General features: G+C 64.2%; 2 protein-coding genes across 3 annotated transcripts; one reads left to right on the top strand and one right to left on the bottom strand.

Moving 5' to 3' along the window:
* Positions 1–1,623: 1,623 nt before the first annotated feature.
* On the top strand, positions 1,624–10,979 carry Tnfaip8l1 (TNF alpha induced protein 8 like 1). 2 transcript variants are annotated; one of them, XM_026404241.2, is made up of 2 exons: positions 1,624–1,715; positions 9,363–10,979. In XM_026404241.2, exon 2 carries the CDS (start codon positions 9,368–9,370, stop codon positions 9,926–9,928), a length of 561 nt encoding a protein of 186 aa, XP_026260026.1. In that variant the 5' UTR covers positions 1,624–1,715; positions 9,363–9,367; the 3' UTR covers positions 9,929–10,979. The 2 variants fall into 2 exon arrangements, with proteins under 2 accessions (XP_026260026.1, XP_026260025.1); XM_026404240.2 differs by having other exon boundaries at positions 9,360–10,979.
* A 100-nt stretch (positions 10,980–11,079) lies between these two features.
* On the bottom strand, positions 11,080–21,099 carry Mydgf (myeloid derived growth factor). The gene is made up of 6 exons (XM_026404242.2): positions 20,873–21,099; positions 20,142–20,192; positions 15,761–15,822; positions 13,867–13,948; positions 12,694–12,766; positions 11,080–11,503 (listed from the first exon to the last, which is right to left on the bottom strand). Exons 1-6 carry the CDS (start codon positions 21,041–21,043, stop codon positions 11,424–11,426), a joined length of 519 nt encoding a protein of 172 aa, XP_026260027.1. The 5' UTR covers positions 21,044–21,099; the 3' UTR covers positions 11,080–11,423.
* Between the last annotated feature and the right edge of the window lie 606 nt (positions 21,100–21,705).

The following is a 21,705-nucleotide window of genomic DNA, read 5'->3' as shown; positions in this document are numbered from 1 at the left end:
CTTTGGAGGACTGGCCATTGTCCTAGTGTGGCCACACCGTTCTGCCGCCCAGCTGCAGTGCGAGGGCTCCCCTCTCTCTGCGTCCTTAGGGCACTTTTTAGATCCCCTGCCTTATTTGAGGACCCGAGGGCTTTTTATTCTCACGTCACATGGGTGGGGACACTGAGGCTCAGCGACGCAAACTCGGGCAGGCAGGTGATGGCAGAGCTCTGAGGTGAGTGAGCCGTGCCCTGCCCGTGCCAGGTGCCGCCGACCACTGCAGAGAGCACAGCCCACAAAACTGTCCCTGAACCCACCTCAGTCACTCGGGCCCACAGGCACCTATCCCAGACTTTGATGTGAGGAGATGCTAGAAACAGCCCCTCTGCTCGGGCCGGTTCCCCACCTGGGTTACCCACCCCATGCAGTTTGTGGCCTGGGGGTGCAAAGAAGCCCCCCCCCACCAGTGCAACTACCCTGCAGGGGACACCCAGCAGTGCCAGGGGACATTTTTTGGTTATCACAACCCAGAGGGGCCTGGGGTGCTCCTGGCACGGGAGTGCGAGGAAGCCAGGGGTACTGCTGGCCACTCTAAAATGTCTGGAAGGGTCGCCACAAGCAAGAGGGGCCAGGCCCAGAAGTGGACCTAGGGAGAGGGCAGGCCACGCCGGTGGGGGGGCTGGGGGAGGCTCCGATGCTACAGAAGCCCCGGGCACCTCTGGGCTGGAATCCTGGCCCAGCCATGTGCCCGTGTGGCCTCAGGAAGTTGGCTTTCCTCTCTGAGCCTCGGTTTCTGCCTCCCTAATGGGATATTTATTTTTGCCCCGTGAGGCCCCGGGCCAGGGTCCGCCTGCGCCTCCCCTGTACATGTCAGGGCGGCACTCAACAAACGTTAGTTGTGTGGCTACTGGGAGGGCGCGGAGTGGTTGCTGCGGCTTCCAGGTCCTAGCTGCACTGGGACCCAGAGCTGGGGCAGGGGAGCGGGGAGGAAATGGCGCACTGGGGAGCTGGGAGCCGCTCCAGGGCCCGGTTCCCAGGACTCGCAGCTGCGTCCTCCTGGGGGGCCCAGCTGGCCCTGTCGCCCCGCCCCGCTGGCAGCCTGGACGCTCATCCTCATTCCCACGGAAACAGGCTGCACCTGGGGGCTGCGGGCTCCAGGTGACTCCGACTCGGAAGGCGCCCTGCCGGGCTGGGACGCGCGTCTGCCCGAACTCCTCCTGCCCAGGTGGGTAGCCGGGCTCCACGGTGGACGGCGCCGGCGCAGAGCCTCGTGGGGTGCGTTTCCTTTGGCTCTCCCCTGGTCCGTGCCTCGGGGTCCCCACCCCCTTCTCTCGCTCGCTGCCCTTCCGCCCCTCCGCGGCCGGCGCCCCCCGGGCCGCCGCGCCCCCGCATCCGGCCCCTCAGCGATTCCGGAGGAATCCCCCAGCGCCTGGCCCCGCCCCGAGCTCCGCCCCCTCCACCTCCCGCCGCAGAGACTCGCTTTCATTGGTCCCTTTGTACGTCGCCCGCGCTTCCATTGGTTGAGCCAGGACCAAACTCCCGCCCCGTTCTCTTCCGCGCGGGAGGGAGAGGAACGGGGGCGGAGTTTAGTGGGGGCGTGGTCGTGGGCGTGGTCAAGCTGCCCGCCCCGCCCAGTCCCCCAACCTCTGGGGAAGGTCCCGCAGCCGCAGAAAGAGGTCCGGCCCTACGCAGGCGGTGGACGGATCGTGGTCGCACTGTAGCGCCCCGGAGAGCAGGTGAGCAAGCAGTGCCGGGTGGCCCCTCGGCTGGCTGCCCTCTGTCCCCCCCACCCCCGCTCCCTCATGTCCCTGCGCCCCCCCTCATGTCCCTGCACCCTACATCTGCCTGTCTGCATTCCTACCTCAGTTTCCCCCGTCTCTGGCACTCTTGGGCCTTATGAGTTAGGGGAAGACAGATTGGATCTGAACTGCCCTCGCCTCAGGCCTGGGGACCCGCTCTGGGACCAGTGCCCAACCCCCTGGGGACTTTGATGGACTCTGCCCCTTTAACAGTGCAGGGCAGCAGGTGCTTGGACAGATTCCGGATCTGGAGGGCCTTCCGGGTGGTGGGCAGCGCCGCCAGAGGTGTGCAGGTGGGAATGAGTTGGGTTCTGGCTGGTCCAGGAACCCAGGACAGCCAGGGCCAGGCCCTGCAAGCTCGCCAGTGGCCTGAGGCCTTGGACTCAGTGTTACTAGCAGTGAACTGGGGCTGCCCGCCGCCAGGTAATTAGCAGGCATCCTGACCTGCATCTCCGGCCTCCTGGCCTCTTCTGTGGTGGCTCACTGGGCCCATTTCCCAGGAGGGTAAACTGAGGCCCGGAAGGGAGCCATCAAATGGCCAGGAGAAGACCGGAGACAGGGGTGGAGTCTGCTGTCCACCTGATTCTCTTTTCCTCAGCATCTCCTCTGTGGGGAGCAGCCCCAGCCTTAAACAGGCGTCTGTGGTCACTTCTAGAGCTCAGCTGGTGGCCGGAGGGTCTGAGCCGGACAGCCCAGTGGTTGGGGAGCTCAGGTAGACCCGACTCTGCAGGCCGCGGTGGCACTTGAACAGGTAGCTCATTCTCCAGGTCGCTCTGTACAGTGACAGGGCTTCGGGAGGATTCAGCGCAGGAACAGGTCCCTCCCGTGGCCACCCCTGGGGCCAGCCTCGCAGACCTGCCTAGCCTCAGGGCCATGGCCCCTGCTGCGCCTGGCATCACGCGCCAGGTTCACAGGCGCCAACTTTCAAACCTAACAAGTTGAGTAAAATGGGCTGGGCCAGAACCTGCCCAGCGGCGGCAGCTGGGAGGGTGGAGGAGGTGAACCCAGGAACCAGGAGCTGCGCCCAGCCCCGGGACACCTAGGCTTGGCCGGAGGCCGCGCGGCCAGTGGCTGGTGAGTGCTGGACCACGCACTGACCGGACAAGAGGCAGTGCCCCTAAGCGAAGGGACTAGCCAGGCGGCCCTGGGTGGGACGGGTGTCCTGGGCCTGGTTTCTGTGCCGAGGCCTGAGCAGACCAGGGCTCCCGCCCAGTGGGGCCCCTGTTGCCTGCTGCCTGGTTCAGTGAGGGGGTCCAGGGCCGGGAGAGTGTACCCTGAGGTCAGAACTCCAGGTGTCCTGGAGCGACCCACCCAGAGTCTGGTGCTCCAGAACGGCTCGTGCCGTGGGGTGCAGCCAGGTGCTGGGGAAGGCCAGTCACCAGCGTGCCCACTGCCCCGCACAAGGACAGCCCGCACTGGACATCCTCCCTGGAACCCCACCAGGGGAGCCTAGCACAGGTGCCTCTGGCGAGGGTGTGAGCCTCAGCTCCCCACGGATCTCCTTGTCCTTCTGGAGAGGCCTGAGATGATGGGGGCTGGGAGGGGGGGAGTCCCGTGAGTCCCCACCAAGGGCCCCTTGAGGGCACCTGCCCCTGAGCTCCCACTCCCAAGGGCCAGGGTGGGCCAGCAGAAGTGGTTGTGGCTCTTCCAGAAAAATCACTGTGATTTGTTGGAGCTGCATGATGAGGAACGGGCCAGACAAATGGGGATGTTTGTCTGAATGGGAATCTGGGAGGGCTTCCTGAGAAGGTGACACATGAGCCCAGGCCTCAGTGACATCAAAGAACCGCCACATGGAACCTGTGGGGAAGCACTCCAGGCAGAGGTACAGCCTGTGCAAAGGCCCTGGGGCGGGACAAGCCTGGCCTGTTGGAGGCGCAGCAAGGAGCTGAGTGGCTGCGGCAGAGGAGTGCCAGGTAGAGGGGCCCAGGGCCCACCTGACTTTGTGCCCTAGGGGGGTGGGAGGTGGAGGGCTGTGGGCAGAGGAGGCAGGGGCCTGACCCGGGGGCTCAAGGGCGCCCTCTGGCAGGCGTGGGAGGAGTCGGGCCAGAGTGGAGGGGCCAGGATGGAGGCGTGGAGGGGGAGGGGGTGCCAGCTGGGGCACCTTTGAGGGCGCTGTCCTGTGTGGTGCCCTCAGGCTTCTGTTGCTGTTGAAGACCTTCTGCCCACGCCGAGCTGTAGCCGTCTGTCCCCTGCAGGTTGGCGGTGGGCTGTGGTGTCCCAGTGTCCAATTTTGGCCCCAAGCTTCCTACAGTGGAGAATGTCCCCAATGGGGAGTGTCCTGGCCCCCAGGACAGCCAGCAGGAGGACCCCACCCATCCTGGGGGTGGCTCCTGAGGACCTGGAGAACCCAGTTTGAGAATCACTGGTGGCCCCCAGGTGTGGCAGGCCCCTCTGTCACTTGCTGCAGGGCAGGTGGCCCCTGCTCCCAAGGCCTGAGGGGTGGATGGCAGGGTGGGCGTGGTGGGCTGAGGCCACCCTGGGACACTGCAGCAGGGCTGGCAGGGAGAGGCGGGGCTGCCGGCCCTGCTGAGCCGCCATCAATTATTGACACCTTTGTGTGGGACATGAAGAATTCATGGGACGGGGTGCCCCAGGGTGGTGGCCCGCGGCAGCCAGCGGACGGGCCGCTGCTGGGTTGGCAGGCACTCTGCCATCTCGTCGTTAAACACGCGGGTGTTAGAAATGACGGAACCTGCGCCCCGGGACATGAATCCTGTTAAAATAAAGGGGGGCTGTGTGCGGCCCAGGAGCGCGGAGCCCGCCAGCCCCCAGGAAAGAGGGTAAAGGCAGGGAACATTATTCAGCCACAGAGAGGAGCGAGGTGACCCAGCGGGACGTGGGTGGCCCTGAGGACCAGTGAGGGCCAGACGCACAAGGTGTCACCCACCCAGTGAGGGAGACGGCCGTGACAGAAGAGTGCACGGCTGGCCCGGGGACTCCTGGGTGCAGGGCTGGGGGCGGGGGCTGCTCCTGGGGCGGGCTCCTTTGGGGATGATGGAATGTTCTGGAACGAGGTAGAAGTGGTGGTGGCACAGCTCGGCCGGTGTGTGGGTCCCACGGAATCGGAGCTCTGGGTGCGGGAGTTCTGAGTGCGGGGATCCTGTTCAATGTGCTGTGACACGAAAGAGCAACAGGGGTGAGTGTTCAGACAGGAACTTCCCACTACCTCGCAGCACGTGGCTGCTCCCTGCTCGGGCGGTTCTCCCTGATACCCAGTTAGCAGGCTGCGCTGGGCCCACGAGGGCGACCTACACCGTGGGAGTCGGCTGAGGACACGCCGCGGGCTCCTTTCGCTGTTCTGCTGGGTGTCTAGACCAGGGCCGGCAGGTGTTTTAGAGAGGGCCACACCGTAGTTCCTAGTGTGGAGACCCGGATGGGCCCGTGGGAATGAAGGGGTGTGGCTGAGTGCCAGTCAAACTTTATGGGCTGCCTGGCACAGTGGCACACACCCGTCATCCCAGTGGCTTGGGAGGCTGAGGCAGGAGGATGGTGAGTTCAAAGCCAGCCTCGGCAATGGCGAGGCCCTAAGCAGCTCAGTGAGACCCGTCTCTAAATAAAATACAAAATAGGGCTGGGGGTGCGGCTCGGTGGTCGAGGGCCCCGAGTTCAATCCCCAGGACCAAAAAACCAAAAAACTTTACTGACAAAAACAGGCAGGGGCGGGTCACAGTTTGCCAACTTTTTAATTTTTTTTAAGCAGGTGAGTCGCTCACAGCTGCTTTGGCTGGAGAGAGACTGTCTTCATTTCTGTGCTTCTGGAGATTGAGCCAGGGCCTGGCATAAAGGAGGCACGACTCCACCACCACCAACCGCATCCCCGGCCTCTGCCGGCTGTTTTGTTTTTTTTTAGAGAGAGAGAATTTTTTAATATCTATTTTTCAGTTTTCGGCGGACACACATCTTGACTTTATGTGGTGCTGAGGATGGAACCCAGCGCCCCGCGGATGCCAGGCGAGCGCTTACTGCTGAGCCACCTCCCCAGCCCCCCTGCCCACTGAGCAAGACCTGCCTCAACCTGTGAAGAGGGCGTGGCCCTGCAGGCACCCTGGGGCCAGTCCCCGACAGGGAAGAGCATCTGCAGGGTCCTCTCTGTTGTGAGAAAAACAGGATGTTCTGCACGTGGCGGGCAGGGGCAGGGACCCGGGCATCCAGCCATGCTCAGAGCAGCGTCTCGGCTCCGCCGGGCCCGGGCGGCCTGAGCGTGGCTCCGAGATTGAGGACAGTCCTGCAGTGTGGCCCCTGAGGCGGGAGCTGGACTGTCCCGGGATGGGATTGGCCACACGGGGCCACCGGAACTCAGTGTCCCATTACCTTTTAGGGGAAATTCCTCTTTAAGGAAACATGTGTTGAGCCCCACTGTGCGCCTGGCGACAGGGAAGCCATTCACAAACCTCAGTTTGTGTAATAGTTTCTTTTTCTTTTTTTTCTGAATTATAGTTTGGGTCAAATTCTGATTTTTGATTCCTTAGATTGACTTATGTATTTTTCTCTTTTGGTTCCGGGGATGGAACTCGGGGGCCCTTCTCCCCTGAGCCACGCCCCAGCCTTGTTTTGTGTTTTGTTTAGAGACAGGGTCTCCCCGAGTGGCTTTCCACCTCGCCATCGCTGAGGCTGGCTTTGAACCGCGTCCTCCTGCCTCAGCCTCCCAAGCCGTGGGCTGACAGGCGTGGCCCACCGTGCCCGGCTCCTTGGGTTCTTGAGCGTTTTATAGAGTGAGCTGTAAAACACAGTGAGGGCGCGGACATTAAGTGGTCAGCTCAGTGAGACGGGGTTCCCAGGCCACAGAGCTCGCCACTTCAGCCTCCAGTTCAGGGGTTCACGAGGTGGTGCAGCCACCACCTCTGTCTAGTTCCAGAACCTTCCATCACCACAAAAGGCGCCTGCCCCCCGAGCTCCCCGCCCTGCACCCACAGGTCCACAACTCGCCCTGGACCCCCGTCCTGGCATTTTTGTCACTGGGTCACCCACTGTGGCCTGGTGTGTCTGCTGTCACAGGGTCCTCAGGTCCATCCGTCGTGCCCCTGCTCCTGCTGGCGGCCAGATGGTGCTGGGTCTGCGTGGAGCTCGCCGGGTGCTGGGGGAAGCCGGCCTCGGGATGCGCCGGCCCCGCTCTGCCCTCCCTGTCTCACCTGACGGTGGCGGAGGGCAGGTGCTGCTGCCCAGGGACCCCACCTCGGGGGGACCGGAATGCTGCGACCTTGTGGTGCTTGCCGTGTTCCTGGTGCCTTGTACACAGTTGGTGCTCCATAAAGGCTTTTTGAGCCACTGAGTGAGTGAGCCAAGTTCCTGAAGCTGCCGTGCGCTGCCTTGGCCCACAATGACATGGGACAGTGGTTTGGCCCACAATGACAGGGATGCCTTGGCCCACAATGACAGGGATCAGGGACGCTGGTGCTGGGGAGAGGCCCCCAGGGAGGCTCTGCCTGTGGCTGGTGCGGCCCCCTGCCTCCTGCAGGAAGGAAGGCCTGGGTTATTTTGGTCCATAGCCCTGTCCCCTGGGAGAGTGGCCACATGCCTGTCTGGTGGTGTGGGGGGACGCTCTAGAACAATGGGTCAGGGAGGAGGAGGGGAGGCCGCGCAGCCGGCTGCCCCAGGTGTCGCAGGTCCAGGGCTGGCCCAGCGGGCCAGGAGGGGAGGCAGTGAGGGGAGGCCGCAGCTGCTCTGTCCTCGGCCCCTCTTCCCGTGGGGGGTGCTTCTGGGACCGGCCCCTCCTGATGCCTGCCCACAGCCCAGCTCCCCTCCAACCAACTTCAGACTTGCAGATGGGCCGTCGAGGCCAGAGAAGGGCGGGGCTCACCCAGGGGCGCACAGCCTCTGAGGTGGGCAGGAGGACGACGGGGCTCCTGGGCCTCCTTCCTGGAGGCAGAGGAAGGCCTGTGCCCTCGTCGTCGCTCCAGCCCGGGTTCCGGTCCCGGAGTTTGCTGGCTTCCTGTCCCACGCGCTGTTCCCGGCAGGGAACACAGAACCCAGGTGCTGGGGCTTCCCCGGCAGGCACCCGGGGCACCCCGGGCACCCCGACCGTGACTTCCCTGGCTGCTGGGGGGAGTTCCAGGTGGAGGGAGCGGAATGTTCTAGAGAAGACGGCAGGAGGAGGGCCAGGTGGCCAGCTGAGCGCTGGGCTCTGGCCCCGGGGACGCAGCCTTGACCACAGCCTCTGCCCAGGACCAAGCTGTCCCAGTTGTCTGCATCTTGGGGATGGGGACTGAGACTAGGGGAGTTGTGCGGCGTGTACCGGAGGCCAGCGGGAGCCCGCCTTCAGTGGCAGGGGACACTCCTGACCTCCAAGCCTGTGGGCATCAGGGAAGGCAGGGGGCTGGATTCCGAGGGTCTGAGGCAGCCGGTGGCGTCTTGCTGTGTGGTCCTGGGTGGGCAGCTCAGCCTCTCTGAGCCTGTCCCTTTTCTGCAGGATGGGCCACCAACCCAGCAGCTGGTAGGAATAGTGGCGCGGTGCTGGTGGCCGCCACGTGGCACTGGGTCAAGGGCACTGGCCTGGCCTGTGGAGAGCAGGGTCCAGTGACAGGCGGGGGCAGGGAAGGCCTGGCCTGACCTCTGAGGGCGGCTGCGGCCGGCCGCCTCCCGGGGCCTGAGCTGGCACAAAGAAGGGCTTTGGGGGACTCCGGGGGTGGGGCTGCCTGGCATCCTGGCTGGCCCTGGGGTGGCGCAGGAGGGGACCAGGGCCCTGGGGGTGGGTCTCACGCTGCCCCTCCTCCTGGCTCTTCAGGCAGAAGGTTCTGGAGTCTCTAAGGACACAGTGGAGAAGGGGACCCGCGGGCGCCACTGCTCAGAGGAGCCCTCACCCTCCTGGGGCTCTGGACGGCTTCCTGGGGGGGTCTCCAGGGAGGGGGGTCTCCAGGGAGGGGGTCTCCAGGGAGGGCCTGGGCCTGGGCCTGGGGAGGTACTCAGGGTCACCCAGGGAGGCGGCAGCCCTGGGCCCGTGGAGCTGCCCGCTGGTCTCCAGCAGGAGGGCGATGCCAGCCCTGCAGCCGGGCCGTCGGGGAGCCCCGGGCCGCTGGCACGAAGGACCAGGCAGAGAACGGGGGCACAGAGACCCTGCTCCCCAGCTGCCCGCGCACCTGGCCCTCGCCTGGGCCCTCGCGGCCAGCAGCGGGAAGCGGGAGCTGCGCAGAGCCCACTGCCTGGGGGCTGCCCGCAGCCTGTTCTGACCCTGCAGCCTCCGAGCTCTCTGTCCAGCTGTCCGTCTGTCCGTCATGGCCCTGCAGGGAGGGGGCTGGGGCTAGGGGGCTGCTCACCAGGTCCCTCTCATGGAGCTGCGGGAGGGGACAGGGGCCAGGATCCCGCAGCCCCTCGCCCCTCGCCCCTCACTCACGGCTGGGCGCAGGGGCTTTGGGGGGCCGCAGCGGGCGCTGTGGGCAGCGCAGTTAGAAGGCCTTCGGGATCCACCGCTCCGCACCCATTCCTGACTCCCACGCTCTTACTCTTTTTAAAAAGACAGATGCCCTGTGCCCCCCAGGGTCTGCTGGGGCTGTCTGTCCACAGCCCTCCCCGCCCAGGCGTCCACAGACGGGAAGGGCAGGGGCACTGGAGGCGGGCGGCTGACGCGTGGTCTGTCTGCCCCAGCAGGGCCCATGGACACCTTCAGCACCAAGAGTCTGGCCCTGCAGGCCCAAAAGAAGGTCCTGAGCAAGATGGCGTCCAAGGCCACGGTGGCCGTGCTCCTGGACGACACCAGCAGCCAGGTGCTGGATGAGCTGTACCGGGCCACCAAGGAGTTCACGCGCAGCCGCAAGGAGGCGCAGAAGGTGGTGAAGAACCTGGTCAAGGTGGTCGTGAAGCTGGGCGTGCTGCTGCGCGCCGGGCAGCTGGGCGGCCGCGAGCTGGAGCTGCTGGGGCGCTTCCGCCAGAGGGCCCGCGGCCTGGCCCTGACGGCGCTCAGCTTCCACCAGGTGGCCTTCACCTTCGACCGGCGCGTGCTGGTGGCCGGGCTGCAGGAGTGCCGTGACCTGCTGCACCAGGCCGCCGGCCCGCACCTGACCGCCAAGTCCCACGGCCGCATCAACCACGTCTTCAGCCACGTGGCCAACTGCGACTTCCTGGCCGCGCTCTACGGCCCGGCCGAGCCCTACCGCTCCCACCTCCGCGGGATCTGCGAGGGCCTCGGCAGGCTGCTGGACGAGGACAGCATCTGACCCCCGGGCGGCGCCCAGGACTCGGCCCCACCCTGTCCCTCTAGCCAAACCCGCTGGGCCCCCCTATCCAGCTCCTGCAGCAGCAGCTCCGAGGACCCGTGGCACCCTCCTCCCCACCCTGTGTGACAGGCAGGCGCCCATCAGGGCCAGGTGCCTCCTGCCCAGAGCCACTGCCTGCTCAGGCCACCTGTTGTCCTCCCTCGTTCCATGTCCCGGGCTGACCGCAGGCCACCTGCCTGCTCCCCTCAAACCACTGCGTGGGTTTCCAAAGCAGGGCTTCCCGGTCCTGGTGCTGGACACTGGTCACCCCAGCAGGTCACGGAAGGAAAGGGTGCAACGGGTCAAACTGTCCCCCAGTCCACGTTCCCCCTGGCCCTGGGAGGGTCCGCCTCTGGAAGGGTGTCCCTGTCAGCGCTGTCCCCATATGGGGAACGTGGGCCCAGACGCACAAGCGAGGACATCAGTTGACCGTGGAGGCCGAGCAAGGTGACACTTCAACAAAACAAGGTGCTGAGGACCGCCGGCCACCTCCGGGGGGCCAGGACAAAGCGCATCCCCGACTCGGGGTGGGCAAAGCCATCTGAGCGTGTCCTTTAATCGTAATTTCATGATGGAAACCAACATCTTCTTTCCGGGACCGCAGGGCTGGGCGCGGCCAGGACAGTGCGGCCACACGCAGCAGGCCCAGATCCGTGGTCAGCAGAGGCCTGGCCTGGCCGTGCACAGGTGGGGTGGGGACACCTGCGCTGCCCGCTGGGAGGCCGGGCTGTCTCCACCAGCTGTCGGGTGCCTGGGATGGGCAACCTGGCATTGAGGTGCCCCCTGGCTGACGGCACCCGGGGAGTCCGTACCAGCTGTCACCACGGAAGCAGGAGCCGCACAGGGCTCCAGAGCCTCGTCCAGGCACCGTGCCACCTGTAGAGCCCTGTAAGTGACGCCTGCTCCTCCAGACCCTGGCTCTCCTGCTGCCCGCTGCCGCGGTCAGAGCCAAGTTCAGGGTGGCCCTCGGGGCATGGCTTCCACTCCCCCACCCAGAGCTGCAGTGGCGAGGCCAGAGCTTCGTCCACAGGGAGTCCACTCTGGAGATGCCATGACGCAGGCGGGCCACGTCCGGCAGGGAGGACCCTCGGTGCCAGGGGCTGTCCACGGGCTGCCTTTTATTGGTTTTATTTATTTAAATACAAAAGAACAGTCTGTCCCTCCCGGCTGTCGGGAGGGTGGTCCTGGAGCCGGGGGCTCGCGGGGTTCAGAGGGAGCATGTGGCTCCTGTGCCTGGCGGGGCCCCACAGGGACGCAGGCTGGCTTCAGAAGAGCCCTCTGGTTATGGGGACCAGCCGCTCTAGCCCTGGGGGCCAGTGTGTGGTGGAAGTGGGGCTCTGTGCCAGCTGCGGGGTCCCCGGGACATGGGGTGGGGGGGACCAGAGCTCCCTGCAGAGCCAGCACCGGGCCGGGCCCCAGCTCCTCCAGCGGATGACACCCGGCGCCTGGTGGGCAGTCACAGCTCACTGTGGGCGGCCTTGGCCACAATCACCAGCTTGGACAGCTCAGCCTTGAAGGCCCCGGGCCTGTGGGACACTGCAAGAGACAAGAGCGTCGTCAGACGGCTACCATGCCACCCGAGGCCCAGGAACCTGGGACACTGTGGGGGGGCAGGGGAGGCGCATCTGGCAGTGGCCCCACATGGCAGACTCCGGGTGGGACCAGGTGCGAAGGCCAGCCTGGGGAGAGCCAGGCAGGAGCGGGTAGGGTGGCCGAGCCGCCAGCTCCTGCCATCTGTGGCCCATGATCATCTTCCAGCACCGCGGGACGCTGGCCTCTCCCCTTGTCAGTGAGTGGGACAGCTGAGGGGGACCCTCTGTCCCTCCCCTGCCTCAGCACCTGCCCTGCAGGACACTGATGGGCTCAGACCACCCGGAGGACCCCATGCTGCCCGGCACCCCGGCTCCCCGGCTCCCCTGGGCTACGCTGCTGCCCTCAGCCTCCAGCCCGCGGGCACCTTGGGTGCCCAGCCCTGTTTCCCATGGAGCTCGCCCTGGGCGCCCAGCGGCAGTGACTTTCCACACTCATGTGCGGCAGGCACCGCGGAGCTGGGCTGCGGCCTGAGCGGGCACAGCCAGTGCACCGAGCGCGGTTAACGTTCTTAAATTGCTTTAAAAAAAAATAAAAAGATTTCTTTTGTTCCGAGTTTTGAGATGGGGTCTCACTGTGCTGCCCAGGCTGGCCTCACACTCCCAGGCGATCCTCCCGCCTCAGCCTCCGGAGAAGCGGGGACCACAGGAGCTGCACGATGCGCAGCAGGAACAGCAGTGCGGCATGGAGAAGCCACCTCAAGTCCACCTGTCCCTGTCGTCCAGTCTCACTGGCACGTGGCCAACCCACTTGCTGCCACTAGGAGTGTGTCCCTGGGGCTGAGAGGTGTGGGGCTGGGTGTGGCTCAGGGCTAGGCACCTGGCGGCACGTGAGGCTCCGGGTCCCTTTCCAGCACAGGTGGGTCACGCCTCTGAGGACGGGGACCCAGCCCACCCTGGCTGCGGACCTGGCCCTGCCACTCCTCCCTCGTCAGAGCCAAGGCAGCGCCAGCCCTTGGCCTCCACATCAGCCAAGTGACTCTCTCTTCCTTATGGAGCAGCTGCTCAGGCCCCGTGACAGCGACACGGTGGCACTGACCCTGTGGGCCCAGCGTGGGGGAAGCTTCTGTGCTGTGACACTGTCCCCAAGGCTTGGTGACTCACCCTGCCCCTCAGGCCCCCTCTCTGGTCACCCACCTGCTGTTTTGGTGACTTCAAATTCCTCGGTTTTCAGAGGAACGTCGCTTTCTCTTTCAAAAGCAGCTTTTGACTGGAAAGGAATAGGGAGACGTCACTAGAAGCCACAAGAGCAGCAGCAGGACGGGTAGTGCCCCGCAGCAGGCAAGGGCCCCCCAGGGACAGCTGCGGACGTGAGACCTCGCCTGGCCCAAGCCGCCAGCATTGGACACAGCGTGACTTTCATAATTTAAAAAATACTTTACGGAAATGATTCTTGCATCATAATTTCTTAAACGTGATTTTAGAAAATCATAACTGGTGGGCACACTTGCTGGTGGCCACGCCTGTCACCCCAGCGACAGGAGGCAAGTCCAAGGCCAGCCTCGGCAACTCAGAGGCCCTAAGAACTCGCTGAGACCCTGTCTCTAAATGAACAATAGTGGCCAGGGCTGGGCCCGCGGGAGAGCGCTGGCCCAGCTAGCACGTGCGAAGCCCTGGGTTCGATCCTCAGCACCACATAAAAATAAAATAAAGGTTTAAATAACCAATAGAGAGGCTGGCAGGGTGGGGCGGTGGCCCAGTGGTAGCACACTGGCCTGCATGTGGGAGGCACTGGGTTCGATTCTCAGCACCACATACAAATAAAAATAAAGTTCTACCAACAACTAAAACACACACATTAAAAAATAACGGATAGGTAAATCATCTGGGAGGCGGCTCTCGGGGGAGCGCCCTGGGCTCTCTCCTGGAGGAGCGCTTAGCGCACCAGGCCCCGGGTTCCGCTCCCAGAGCTGAAAAACATTTTAAAGTTAAAAAAATCAAAATTATTTCTTTCAAGTCAGCCAAAAGGGAGGCTGTGGGCAGCAGGTCACTTGGAAGGGTCACCCAGCAGGGCATGTGCTGTGGCTGAGGTCTGTCACGCTGACCTAGAGGGCAAGAGACTCCTGGATCCCTGCCAGAGCCGGGTGACCAAGGAGGGCCCCAGTGCCCCTGCTGCCCGCCAGGCCTCGGGCACCAGCACCTCCCTGTGGCGCCCCGTGTCCCGGGGGACGGGCAGATGTGAGGAGTTTCCAAACTGTTTCTGACCCAGATTCAAGTGGGGCCCTGGTGGGACCGCAGGGTGTCCACGTGGAGGTCTGCGGCCCGGGGAGCAGCGCGGGGAGCCCCAGGCCGCTCTGCGGCTGCACTCACGTAGGCCATGGCGTACTCGATCTCCGCGCCCCGCACTTCGGCCTGGAACTGCGTGAAGTAGAGGTAGGACTTCCCCTGAGGCCTGCGGAGAAGCGCGGAGGTCAGACCAGCCTGGGGGCCGCCTGGGCCCTGCAGAGAGCCCGCCAGGACCTGTGCTGGGCTAGGCCTGCCGTGGGCGGTGGTCCGCTGGTTCGGAGCCTGCCACAGGGACACTGTGTCCCAGAATTGCTGACCCCAGGAAGGAAGGGCAGCGGCCGTCCAAACCAGCCTCCTTCCTCTGCCGAACACACTGGCCGCTCACCCCTGGCCATGAGCCCTCGGGGGCCTGGGACGCGCGTGCTCATCGGCTGCACGTTCTTAGAGCCCACGCCGTTATTTCAGTGGGGGGCTGTGCGGGGAGGGCGGGGCGCGGCCAGACTCTGCAGCGGGAGCTGCAGCCTGGGTCACAGGAGGTTCAATTGGGGGCACTGGAGGAGCGGCAAGGTCGAAGCAGAGGGGTCACGAGGGGACGGCGGGAGCGGGGAGAGGTGCCCGAGGCCAAGGGGGACGAGGTCCTGGGTGCCGGGCTCCATGCAGCTGCAGGAGTGGACCATGAGAGGGCCCGGGTCCCCGAGGAGCTCCCGGGTGACTTCCTCAGCCTCAGTGGCCACTGCCCGGCCCTGAGCGGAGGGTCAAGGTGTGCGGTCTGGGCCAGGCCCGCTCAGGCCTGACCGCAGCTGGCAGGCAGCAGCCCCACTGCCGGAGGAGCCCAGGGGTCAGAAAGGAGGACACAGGCTCAGGCGAGCACCTCCGGCCCCACCACCGTGGGCCTGCAGTGCGGCATTCAGAGAGGCCGGGCTCGGGGCCTCATGAAGCAGAGGGTCACCACCAAGGGGGTCTCCCTGCGCCTGGCCCCTGCATCTGCAGCGCCCCTGGAGGCTGCACCTCCAAGTCTCGGGGGGCTGGCGACGGCCCTGGGGTCTGCCTTCCCCGGATGCCCAGTGAACACCAGGAACCGCAGGCCAGCGGCCCGGTCGGATGGCACAGCCTGTCCTCCATTAAACAGCCCTGGGCTCCGCCTGCTCCCCCAGGGTCTGCCGCACAGCTCTGGGGGCCTGCCTGCGCAAGGTGCCTGGGGAGAAGGGCAGGGACCCAGCGCTGCGGCCCCCAGGCCAACCCTGCCTCCCTCCCCTTGTCCCACCATGTCTAGGGTCACGAGGAGGTCAGAAAGGCAAGGTCACAGGGACACAGCCAGAGCAGGAAGGGCGGCGGGCAGCGCGGCAGGGACGTGGGGCAGGGCTGTCTGATTCCGGAGGCCTGTGGCCTGTGGGTGGCCAGGAACCAGAGGCAGGGTCCGGCTCAGACAGCTGCGTAGGGGACACAGCAGGGCAGGTCCAGGAGGAGCTGAGCACAGGCCCTGCTGGTGCCTCTCTGCACAGGAAATGGCCCCCCTGCCAAAGCCACGCAGAGGACGGCGGCTGTGACACACGCAGCAGCCGCGGCAGACCTGAGAACTTGTGCTCCGGGAGCCAGAGGCCCAAGGCCACAGTGCGTGACCCAGTGACAGGAGACGTCCAAGACGGGATGAGGCTTGTGGGTGCCGGGGGCTGTAGAGGGACAGGCTGACTATTCATGGGGATAAGGCCGGTTGTGGGTGATAGAATGTTCTGGAACTAGACAGAGATGATGGCTGCACAGCCTTGGGAGCGTCTGTCACGGAGCCTGTTCTTCACAAGGCTGACTTCTATCTCCGTGGCTCCCCGCCACCCCCGGGCCAGGGTGACAGTTCTCAGGAAGCCCTCACAGCGTTCCCCCCAGACCACACCCCCCTGCGCCCTGTGCTCCTCCGGCCTCCTGGACAGCACCTGGCCACGTGGTCAGGGCAGCGGCAGGCCCTGTGCTGGGCGAGGCTCACCTCCAGATGGTGCAGGTGAAGTGCTGGTGGTCTTCGCTGGTGCCCAGACTCATCTGCCACTGCTGTGGGGAGAAGGCGGACAGGTCACTCACCGGCCACTCCCGATGCCAGGCTGCCCCCCTCTGGGCTCTGGTGACTTCCCATCCCAAGGTCTCGCCCCTCCCGAGAACCAGCGCAGTCCAGCCCCCAGGTAAGGGACCACGGAGGACTCGACCCAGGGAGGGCCCAGGCTTCTAGGAGGGAAAAGCTGGACGCCCACGAGGCTCTGGCTCCGGCCCGTCGACCACACAGCGCACGGGGACGTTCCGGGCTGGGGCGGCCGGGCTCGAGAGGGCAGAGCGCAGGACCTGAGGAGGGGGAGTGGCGGGGGCCAGGGAGGCCGCACCGAGGGCACCGGTGACCAGGCGGATCGGGTGCCCGCCTCTCCCTGCGTGACTTCTCACCATGAGCAGGAGTCTAGAGACTCTGGAGGGAGAAGGCGGCGCCCCACACCGGTTCCCAGAAGAGTCCAGAGAAAGGGAAGAAGACAGGCAGCAGGCCCCGCTCCTGGCGCCCCCAGACGCCGCGAGCTGCGGTCGGCATGGGCCCTGAAGCCCACCACGAGCCTGGGCGCCATGGGGCGGCAGCTGTGGCAGGACACCGGTGACCGGTGACAGAAAACCAGCCCAGGCTCGCCCAGCATGTGGTAGGCCCTGGGTTGGACTCTCAGCACCGCATATCAATAAAGGAATAAAATAAAGGTCCTTCAACATCTAAAAAAACATACACAGGCTGGGCTGGGGGTGTGGCCTGGCATCGCGGGGCGCTGGGTTCGATCCTCAGCACCACATACAAATAAAATAAAGATGTTGTATCCGCCGAGAACTAAAAAAATATTAAAAAATTCTCTCTCTTTAAACAAAACAAAACAAAACAACAACAACAAAAATACACACACACAAAAACCCGCTAATCCCAGAAGAATAACCCAGGAACTTCTCACGGCCTCCGGACTCCAGCCAAATGGCGGTGGAAAGCCGCCCTGGCGTCCTGGCTGCCCGGCAACCTGGCCAGCATGACCCTCGTCGAGTCCGATCACTGGCCCCGGCTTAACTCGGCAGCGTCCTCGTCCCTAGAGGCGAGGCCATCTCTACGTCACCTCCAGCGGGCGCTTTGCCTGGGGTACAAGTGTGGGGACCATGGCTCCCCGTGAGCAGGGAGCCCCCGGTACTCAGCCCTCGCTGACTTATTTTGTAATCTCAAACGCCTGTCTGTGGCCCGCAGGCTCTGGACGCCACGACAGCTCAGTTTGATGAGGTGCCTGGAGGGGATTCACCCAGGAGGCTTCCCCCAGCTCTTTCTTTTTTTAATGTTTCTTTTGGTCGGACAAATACCTTTGTTTTTATTTGTTTTTTTAATGTGGTGCTGAGGATGGAACCCAGGGCCTCGGACTACCAGGCGAGTGCTCCGCCACTGAGCCCAGCCCCGCCCAACCCCCCTCCCTCCTTAAAGGTTCCTTAAGGCGAGTCCCCTGAGAGCCAGGTTGAGGCAGGAGGATGACAAGTTCCAGATCAGCCTCAGCAACTCAGTGAGGCCGCCCTCAGCACAAACTAGGGAGGGCGGGGGTGGGGGACGCATAACTCCAGCTTCCAGGACACCCACATCACCCCAAGAGGAAGCTCGTTCCCACGAGCAGTCACCTGTCCCTCCCCAACCTTGCACCATGAATCCACGTCCTGCTCTGGACTCTCCTGTCCTGGACATTCCCTGTCACTGGAGCCACATACTGTGTGGCCTTTCACATCTGGTTCTCCGCACGAGGTCCTTGAGGGCCATCCACACTAGAGCATGTCACCTCTCTCCTGTTCCTGACTGAATGATACTCCACTGCAGGGAAGTCCCACATCACACATTCCACTTACTCGCTAATGAACACTCGGTGGCCTGTGCTTCACGGCCACCAGGGAAGCGCTGCTGTGAACACTCTTGTGTGGGCCTCAGTCGCCGCTGCGGCTGGCTCGGTCGGCAGGGCTCCTTTATTTATGGGAAACGGCCATGACGATTTCCAGAGGGGCTACGCCTGTGACTCTACTTTCTGGTGGCTCCAGATGTCACTGCACTGCAGTGCTGTGAGGACTGTCCCTCTGCCTGGGTCCCCGAGGCCAGCTGGCTGCACCAACCACGGTGAAGGGACACAGATGCTGCCCTCGCCTGCGGCCCACTGGCTCCCACCTCCTCCGGGCCTCGGGCCGCAGGCCTGCCCTTCCAGACAAAGCGCCCGGGCCGCTCCGCAGCCTGTGTCCGTGCCCCAGGACTGCCTCTGCCTCCCTGGACACCTCAGGTCATCTCGCCCAGTCTCTGCCATTTATTCAGAATCCATCCTGGCATTTGCCCGCGAGGCAGGGAGACGGGAAGCCCATGGACCACCTGTCGGGCAGCAGCCAGAGGCACCATCCAGCTTCGGCGGCCAGCCCCCCGCAGCTGTCTGGGGACATTCGTGGCTGTTACAACTCAAGGTTCTCCTGGCCTGGAGTGGGTGGAGGCCAGAGACTGCGCCACACCCTGTGGTGCCCAGGAGGCCCACTTAAGAGAGTGGCCAGCCCCGGTGTCCAGGGCACAGAGGGGAGAGGCCTGCCCTTGGCACCGCATGTGCTTCTCTGATTGGGAAGTGGAGGCCCAGCCTGCTGGGAGTGCTCCCGCCCTCAGCGTCCCCCTGGGGACTCCCAGTAGCGCCCACCTCTAGGCTGTTGTTACGGGGCTGCTCTGGAATTAGAGAGCGTTCCCTGAGCCTGGGGGTGGGGAGGGACGTCACCCCAGGGGTTCCAGGTAGCAGCTCTGCCTCCTAACACCCTGAGAAGGTGCCCCTCCTCAGACGCTAACTGCTGTCCCTCCAGGGACTCCACCTCCATCACAGGGCACCTCCTCTGACGGGGCCCTGGCTGCACTCACTTCCTGTGGCTGCTGCAACAGATCGCCACACTCTTGGTGGCTCACAGCGACAGAAACGGAGGCTCTCACAGTTCTGCAGACGAAGTCCAAAATCAAGGTGTGGCCAGAGCTGTGCCCCCCGGAGGCCCCAGGCAGGGTCCTTCCTGCTCCTCCAGCTGCGGGGCTCCAGGTGACCCTTGGCTGGGGCTGCTTCACGCCCGTCTCTGCAGGGCTGTCTCCTCCGTGTGCCCCTCTTCCATCAAGCCAATCTCCACTGTGTCCCTCATCAGGACGCTCGTACTGGACTGAGGGCCCAACCGGACACCTGGAGGCCGTTTCCATCTTGAGGTCCTTCCTTAATCACACCGGCCAAGACAGACACTTTCTACATAAGGCCCCACTCATGGGTTCCAAGACTTGGGTACAGACCGACCTTTTGTGGGGGCGCCATTCAACCCACTGTGCTGATGAACAAGTCACCACAGACTTGGCCTAAACCCCCACTGGGTGCCGACCCCAGGCGCACACGCTCAGCAAGGGCCCTGCCATCCAGCTGCGCTCGATCCAGTCCTCTTCAACTCTTTCTTTATTTTGAAACAGGGCCTACGTGGCTGAGGCTGGCCTGGAACTCCTGGTCCTCCTCCTGGGCCTGCTGGGCAGCTGGGACAACAGTGTGCACCTCTACCCCTGACTCACGCTCATTTACCGCTTCACAGTTCTGCAGATCAGAAGTCAGGACACGGCATGCTGGGCCCTGTTTAGTCTCATGCGGCTGAAACCAAGGTAGTGGCCGGGTAGTGTCTCACCTGCTGCTCAGGGTCCTCTTCCACGTTCCCAGGTTGTGGCAGAATTCAATTCCTTGCAGTTGCAGGACTGAGGCCCCATTTCCTTACTCTCAGCTCCCAGAAGCCACCTGTGCTCCTTGCAATGGGGTCCCTTCAAAGTCAGTTAGGGTTCACTGTATCCTTCCCACTTAATGAATTTTTCCTTTATTTCCTCTTCCGCTGTCAGCTGGAGAGAACAGCCGACAAGGAATGGAACCTTGTTCCTCCAACTGCAAAGAGCTGAATTCTGCCCATAACCCAACAGGCCTCTAAGAGGACTCTCCCCAGAGCCTGCAGATAAGGGCCAGGAGGGAAACCTTGATTTTGGCTTCACACAGTGTCCAGCTGGGCCAACCCTGACTCTCTACAGACCTGAGAGACAACAAACGGTATTGCTTAAAGCCACTAAATATGTAGCACTCTGTCATTCAGCACAGAAAAGGAATGCAGCACCTCTGGTAGAGGCCAATGAGAACGGCAGAGTCTTGTCTAGAGCTCGCTCGCTCGCTCTGTGGACAAAAGAGCTCGATCGGCCCTCTATTCAGTGGCTCACCACCGGAGCTCAATGCCGAGGCTCCTGTAACCCAGCCTCACTGTCCCCTGGAGAGCATCTCCGCATGACAAGGTATATGGACTCCCCAACAACTCACCTCGTTGGTGCCCCCCTGAGAAGCGTAGGTGAACATGCAGGTGAACTTGTCCTAGAGGAGGGAAAGCGGGTTAGTAGGGAGCACAGGTCCCCTCCGAGGAAGTCCCTGGAGGCCAACCCTGACACGCCCCAGCAGCTACTGACCGCGGCTGCCCTGACCGCCTCTCTTCCTACCCCTGGGTTCCAGGGTCAGCAAACAATCCACCTGATTTCTGGGGAAAGGCCACATTCACTCCAGCAACCAGGCCTCGAGGGACATGGGTTTTGGAAGCAAGGGCACGAGGGGCTCCTGGCCAAGCGAAAACTGACTTGGTCCTCTGCGAATGGGGCTGGCGGGCACCCCTTATAAGGAGGCACCGGGCACCGCAGACACCACGGGCGCGAGGGGAGGCTGCTGGCCGAGGGGACCCCCGACGGGCGGGGGCAGAGCTGGGCCAGGGAGGAAGCCGCCTCGCACCTGCGGGACCGGCGGTGACCTCGCGCGGCCCTGCAGGGCCCCGGCCCCTCTGCCTCGGGCCACTCTCCCCACCGCAGAGTCGCGAGGCCAGGACGCCGCGGGCAGGTGACAGGTGGGCCGGGGCGGGGCTGTGGCCACGCCCCTCGAAGGCGCGGAGCCCCCGAGGCCCCGCCTCCCTCCAGGTCCTCAGTGACCGCCCCCCCCACCGAGGGACGGTGCCCCTCGCCCAGACGGCACCACCTCGCTCACACGCCCGGGGCGGCGGTGGCACGTACCCCGGGGCCCACGTTCTGGGAGAAGGAGTGCACGACGCCCCCAGGCCGCACGTCAAACGCCACCGTCATGGGCTCGGACACCGCCTCCGCCGGCCTCAGCGCTACGACCAACAGCAGCGCAGCCCACCAGCCCGCGCTGCCGCCGTCCCTCTTTTCGCTGGGCGCCGCCATCTTGGGATCGGGTCCTCGGCTCAGGGCGGGCGGACGGGACGCGGCGAGGGACACGCGCGGCGCCCGACGCCGGCCACGTCGGCCTCTGCGCCGTCACGTGGCCATACGCCCCGCCCGTTCGCTATCTTGGGGGCGGGGCTTGGGCTCTGTGTCCCGCGTTACGGCGCTTCCGCTTGGGGCGCGGGACGAGTTTGTCGCCTGAGCTGGACGCCCGGTCCCGGTGGCAGCCCAGGTCCGCCGGGGACGCAGAAGGGAGTGTTCTCGTTTAACAGTGGTCTTGTTTCCGGGTCACTTTAAATGTGTCTCCTGCCTCTGCTTTTAGGTGATGCCACTTAGGACGTCGCCGGCGGCTGTCGCCGTCATAGACAGACACCTTGGATGTTTCGCTGAGGGTCTGGAGGGACTGCTCATGTAAAAATGCTGGTTTGGGCTTTTTTTCTTTTTTCCGTTGCGCCGTGTGGCGGCTTGGGTGGACAGACCTGCAGGAGTCTGTCCTCCACTCCAGCAGGACGCGAAGGGCATGTCCCCCAACTCAGGAGCACCCCCCCCCACACTTACCAGTGACAAAGGGGAAAAGTAATGTGGTGGTGGCCCCCCTCACCCAGGGGGCAAAGTTCACATCGCTAATAATGACAGCGACATCACAGACCTGCTGGGACATG

The sequence above is a fragment of the Urocitellus parryii genome, chromosome 3 (assembly GCF_045843805.1).
Source record: "Urocitellus parryii isolate mUroPar1 chromosome 3, mUroPar1.hap1, whole genome shotgun sequence".
Classification (NCBI taxonomy): Eukaryota; Metazoa; Chordata; class Mammalia; order Rodentia; family Sciuridae; genus Urocitellus; species Urocitellus parryii.
The sequence above is the reverse complement of the archived record's forward strand: the minus strand, read 5'-3'. Positions and strand labels throughout refer to the sequence as shown.